Genomic DNA, 5,994 nt, shown 5'->3' with positions numbered 1-5,994 from the left:
ACCCCTCCCCACCGCCACCCCCCCGCTAGCGAGGGGCGGTGCTTGGGCCGCAGGCTCTGCCCTCGATCCCTGACGCTGGGAGTGGGCCGTGGCGCTAACGCCCTAAGTTATCCGAAGGCCTTCCGCGTACACCAAGAGATTCCTTCCCACACCCAGTGCTCCCGAACTCTGATTGAAATAGAATTCGATAAGCTATTAATTCTGGGAGAGATCTGATGTCACATCTTGTGATAAATATACTGTTGTTTGCCTAATACTGTAGTATCTCTTAAGAGCCATGCTGCCAGATTGAGCAGAAAATGTAAAGCTTTTATTCTTGAGAACCGCAGAGCCGTTTGCTCAGTACGTGCAGGCTCTACTTTCCTTTGTTTCATTTGCAGTTCTAGGGTCTATGACGCTTACCCTGTTACCAACAAGTTTTATTCTTTGCTTTTTTGGGGGGATAACAAGGTTATTGCATTTGATTAGATTAGTGTTAACCCTTCACATTTGTAGTATATAACAGACAATATACTCTTAAATCTTTAACCTCAATTTTAGTGCGGGGGGGGTAGCGGTACTCAAATAAAACTTACTGGTTTAGCTTATAATAAAATGCATTGCTTCAGCCCTGGTAATGTACAGTTTAAACCAATACCATCTAACAAAGCTGTTTCTTATTGGTATAAACTCATATAACATTGTTTTTTAATGAGTTTCATAAATGATAATTAGCATTTAGGTATTACTTATAGGCCCTAATCTAAGCATTTGGAACTCTGTTAATCTGGACAATAACCTTGAGGTAGGCATATTTTCCGCATTTAGCAGATGAGTAAACTGAGGGACAGTAAGAAACCCAGGGCATCTGGTCCCAGAGGCAGTTTTAAAGTGGATAGTCAATTAAATACTCTTGTGTAGATTGACAGATGATAGGTCTAATGAACTTGGGGTTTGTGAATATGTAGAGGACCACATTTTCATTAATATCATATATTTTATGTAAATAATAAAATCAAACTTTGAAAAATGAATTGTTTATGCTATTATCTTCAAAACAGATCATGTGATAACAAGTCACACCATTTTGTACTGTAATACCAATGGGTTGGGCCCTCTGTTGCTCCTACGGGCTAATATTCGTAGCACTCATAATACCATAGACGGTTTCAGACTAAAGAGACCATAATAGTACTTAATTTATAATACTTAGATTATAATCCCAACTATGTGGTGACTATTGAATAAATTGTGCGATACAGACTTATTAAAGAATTTAATTTTATTTTCTTATTTTACTCTCCGCTGTCTTTCTGTATTTTGGGTTTGGTACAATTTTAATTGCATTCCTACTAAAATATTTCATATTTACATTTTTTAGATTTTTGCTGTTACTAATCTGGACAGGGCTCCCCAACTTTTATTCCAAGATTACAAAGTTTACTTTAATAATATTTATCCTAATTTCTTAAGTGAAAAGACAGACTTAAACAGGTTAAATATTACACACTATATCATACTTAGGCAGATGGGTAGTATAGAAATCCTGTCCTAGGGCTCAACGGACTTCAAAAGAACTTCTGTTTATTAACATTTTCAGAACCAATATATGGCGGAAGCATAGACCTATCATAAAAATGTGGTTAAATCTTACCTATGTACTCTACAATAATTCAGATTAAAACTTTACCATTTGAGTTTTTTAAATGTAGGTCCTAACATTTGCCTGTTTTTAATGAACAGGTTAATATTGTCTTTTTTTCCAAAGATATGGAATGAAAATTAGATTTTTTAATTATAAAAATTTAGAAAGGAAAACTTACGGTTGGACAGCAAGACCCTAAATTTAATTTCAACATCTGGTTTTCCACATTGTATACAGGCACTAGTGATTCTGTGCCATTTTCATTTCTTCAGATTTTTCCTCTCCTAGGATTCTCTCATATTTGTTATTATTTGAAGCTCTGATCGTGGCTCTGAATCATCTTTGTTCTTTTTTCTTCTCCCAGCTCTGCTTCAAAACTCCTGCAACTCATTTGCTGTGGAGTCTAGAATCTCTCTTGAAAGTGAGCTGACTGAGTGGGCTAAAATGCCATGGAACAGAAGGATATATGTATTAAGAAGTCATACTAATTTGCTCTATAAGCCGAATGGAGTGCCAGAGAATTTTCCTTTCCTGTGCTGAACTTAGGAGGTATACGTTTTGACCTGTATCAGTGATTCTATTTGAATCGATTATTTTAAGGTTACCATTTTTGTCCATATATGAAGGTTGCACCTAATTATCCCTGTAATCAGTTAAGCAAATGTCAGCTGTTCATATTTCAACCTTTTCTGCCAATAACTGCTGGAAGTGATTGAATGCAGCTGGAGGATAAAACTGACAATCATTATAGCCTGCAAAGTGTGAAATAATTTCATTGTACTATTGTGGTCTTTAGTCTGATAACTGATAATGTTCAGCTGATGAGACATGAAAAAAAACCCATTATATTATAATTTAAAAATAGTGTAAAAGAAAGGTGAGTCATGGGACAGCTCGGTGCTGTATCTGAGAGCTTGTTATAAGAATTCACTATAAGTGTAGGAAGGGAAATGCTTTCATCTGAAAGATACTGTGCTTCATTTACATTGTTTTCCCATCTGATAGAAACCCATGCTGAGTAACAGCACAGATGCAGCTCATTTGGGGAAAATGAAGGAAGAGAAGAAAAACGCTGGAGTGGAGCAAAGGAGTTGGCAGTCAGTCAGAGCTTCCAAGAAAACGGGTGTTTTTTCTTTTCTTTTCACTTACCTGAGGCTCTCAGGGTCCACCTTGAAAGGGCGATGCCCTCACCTCTCCCACGGCGCCGTTTCCTCCCCGGCGAGTTTTCTCCCTCTGTGGACTCGCGGCCCTGCAGTAGCCCATCTGAGCTCCCAGGTAAGGCAGGGAAGCTCTTCCCAGGGGCCACTCCTCCCAGGGCCCCACGGCTGCCACGCCGGCTGGCCTGGTGTTCCATTGACTGGGAACAGGTGTGCTTCCTGCAGAGGCTGGGAGTTGGGGGCTTCGGCTCGGTGTACAGGGCAACTTACCATGGTGTTCCGGTGGCCATAAAGCAAGTGAACAGGTGCACCAAGAACCCACTGGCATCTCAGCGCAGTTTCTGGGCTGAGCTCAACATTGCAAGACTTCGCCATGACAACATCGTGCGGGTTGTGGCTGCCAGCACACACACACCTGAAGGCTTTAATAGTTTAGGCACCATTATCATGGAGTTTGGTGGCAATGTCACTTTACACCAAGTCATATACGGTGCTACCAGCTGCCCTGAGGAGGAGGAAGTGGAGCCTCTCTCCTGTGCCAGAGAGCAATTAAATTTGGCAAAGTGTTTGAAGTATGCCCTGGATGTTGTGAATGGACTGCTCTTCCTTCATTCACAAAGCATTGTGCACTTGGACCTGAAGCCAGCTAACATTTTGATCAGTGAGCAGGATGTCTGCAAAATTGGCGACTTTGGTTGCTCTGAGAAGCTGGAAGATCTACTATGCTTCCAGACTCCTCCATACCACCTAGGCGGTACCTACACCCACCGAGCCCCAGAGCTCCTGAAGGGAGAGACGGTAACGCCCAAAGCTGACATCTATTCTTTTGCCATCACTCTCTGGCAGATGACTACCAAGGAGGTGCCTTACATAGGGGAGCGTCAGTACGTGCTCTATGCTGTAGTGGCCTATAATCTACGACCATCTCTTGCAGCAGCTGTCTTCACTGACTCCATCCCTGGGAGAAGACTTGAGAAGATCATCCAGGGCTGCTGGAGGGCCAGTGCTTTGCAGAGACCAAGTGCAGAACGTCTTCTGGTTGACCTTACCTCTTTGAAAGCTGAATTTGGCTGAGTCTAAACCCATATCAAGATAAGCTTGTCTTTGTTTCTATTTATTTTTAAAGAAGTGAAGATGTAGAAAAAAATCATTTGTAGGACAGACTTTTAGAAAATAAAGTTACTAAAAACTTCTTTAGTCTCAATACACTTTTTCTAACATAAATAGCAGAGCTACAAATCTAGTTATCTTAGTACTGCTAATAATTAACCTTATTCCTTTATAGAGTTACATACTTTGCTTTCAAAATTAGTGAGATTACTTTAACAGTTCCATAGTATTGCATTTATTCAAATTTGTTGTTGATAAAAACCAATTTGTCCAAAACAGAACTGAACTGTAAAATGCCAAAATTTTCTATAAATTCAAATAATATGTTCCGTACCTACCACCTAAATTTAAACTATTAACAGTTTACTTGCCCCACACCAAATAAAAACTTTTTTCAGAAAGATTAATTTTTTCTGCTCCTATCCCCAAGAACTTTTTGTTTGTAACGACAACACACAAAATTCAGAAACTGAGGTAAATTTATTTTAAAGGAATAATATCTTAAATGATTTCTTGTGATATTTTGAATTTATACATGCTGTGAGTAGAAAAAAATTGCTAAAATACTTCTGAGCTAGGTCTCTTTCCTGTTATTTGGACTCAGAAGTAGATGACAAAACAAAAGATTGTGTGATATGAGAAAAAATGATAACTTTGAGGAAAAGTAAGATTTAACATGTGGTTGGAGGAGAACAGAAAAGTAGAACCAGATTGCCCATTCCAGAAATCAAGGCCATGGCTCCCGGTACATACGACTTAAAAGAATGAGGTAACTGGACCTTGTCATTAGGACAACATTGACTTCCACTTTGCAACAGTCATTTCAGTGAGTGGTGGAGGGTGAAGCCATTACAGTGAACCAGAGAGTGTGGCAAGGGCTTCATATAGAAGCTGTGCCGGACTGTTAAGGAAGAAGAGATAAGCAGAAACCATAAAAGGGGTAATATACAGAATTTTTTAGATGATCGATTTGCTTTAGTTTAGCTTTAAGATGAAGGAAGTAAGTTTCTTTGTAAAAGAAGAAGAGACAAAGAACAAAGAGTTTAAAAACATGTGGAAGAAATGAAAGGTAGTACCTAGGAGAAGACATTGTAGCCTTGGAGAGAAAGAGCATCTCTTCCTGGATGTGAGCAAAGGAGGGTGAGACAACTGCCATTATAGGTAAGTTTTTAAGGAAGAAAAAGCGGATAGGGAAATTCTCTTCTGTGCATTTTTCCAGTTAAGAGTGATAGAGGGTAGGGAGGTCTACAGAGTGAAATCATGGTTTAGAACTGTTCTTGAGGGAAGAAAAGGGAACTGCCCATGACTATGTAAAATATTGATACAGCATTGATAGCTCTGTCCATGTGGCTTGGGGAACAAACCACCCATATACCTATAAATAATTCCCTCCTGTTTACTGTAACAACAGTAGCTCATGTTGGCAAGTTTAAGATACAGCGGATCAAAATAAATTACAATGTTCCACCAAATGTGTTAAAATGAGCTAACTATGCTGAATACCTCATCAACAAGACTGTCAGTGAGCTACAAGATGATCCCCTATTAAAGCATCAAAGTCCAAAATTCACTTCTAGAATGAGCATGGCCACAGCTTAGATTCAAATATCTTCCCTTTTCCTGGAAACCATACAGAGTGACAAAGAGAACAAAGGGGGAGGGACTGTGTAAACTCCATAATGAATGATAGTAGGAGACATAATATATGTACAAACTCCAAAATGCATTCAGTAATACCTAATGACAGAGCCTGTAGGAAAAGAGTGCAGGGAGCAGAAGGGGATAGCTCAGGGGAGGGCAGAGGGATCTATCAGTGGCAGATCCCAGAAAAACTTGGCAAAAATAGATACCCCAAAGCAGGTACTGGTCTGTGGCTTGTTAGGAACTGGGCATACAGAATGCAGAATGCAAGCGAAAGTGGGTGAGCAAGCGAAACTTCATCTGTATTTGCAGCCACTTCCCAGTGCTAGCATCACTGCCTCAGCTCCACCTCAGATCATCAGGCATTAGATTCTCATAGGAGCACTAGTCTCTGGTGCCAAAAAGGTTGGGGACCACTGCGCTAAAGAACAAGTGCCCACTGTGAAGGACAAACATTGAGGA

General features: G+C 39.9%; 1 protein-coding gene across 2 annotated transcripts in view; it reads left to right on the top strand.

The window, feature by feature from the left end:
• MOS (MOS proto-oncogene, serine/threonine kinase) overlaps nucleotides 1-4,335 on the top strand; it is a 5,103-nt gene extending 768 nt beyond the window's left edge. Inside the window, exons 2-3 of one of the 2 annotated variants that reach the window (XM_006924068.3) lie at nucleotides 1,989-2,173; nucleotides 2,630-4,335. In XM_006924068.3, coding sequence (XP_006924130.1) covers nucleotides 2,806-3,855 — 1,050 coding nt within the window. In that variant the 5' untranslated portion in view covers nucleotides 1,989-2,173; nucleotides 2,630-2,805 and the 3' untranslated portion in view covers nucleotides 3,856-4,335. The remainder of the gene's footprint in view (nucleotides 1-1,988; nucleotides 2,174-2,629) is intronic. The other variant, XM_015598630.2, reaches the window with a different exon arrangement.
• The last annotated feature ends 1,659 nt before the right edge of the window (nucleotides 4,336-5,994 follow it).

The sequence above is a fragment of the Pteropus alecto genome, unplaced genomic scaffold (assembly GCF_000325575.1).
Source record: "Pteropus alecto unplaced genomic scaffold, ASM32557v1 scaffold87, whole genome shotgun sequence".
Classification (NCBI taxonomy): Eukaryota; Metazoa; Chordata; class Mammalia; order Chiroptera; family Pteropodidae; genus Pteropus; species Pteropus alecto.
The sequence above is the reverse complement of the archived record's forward strand: the minus strand, read 5'-3'. Positions and strand labels throughout refer to the sequence as shown.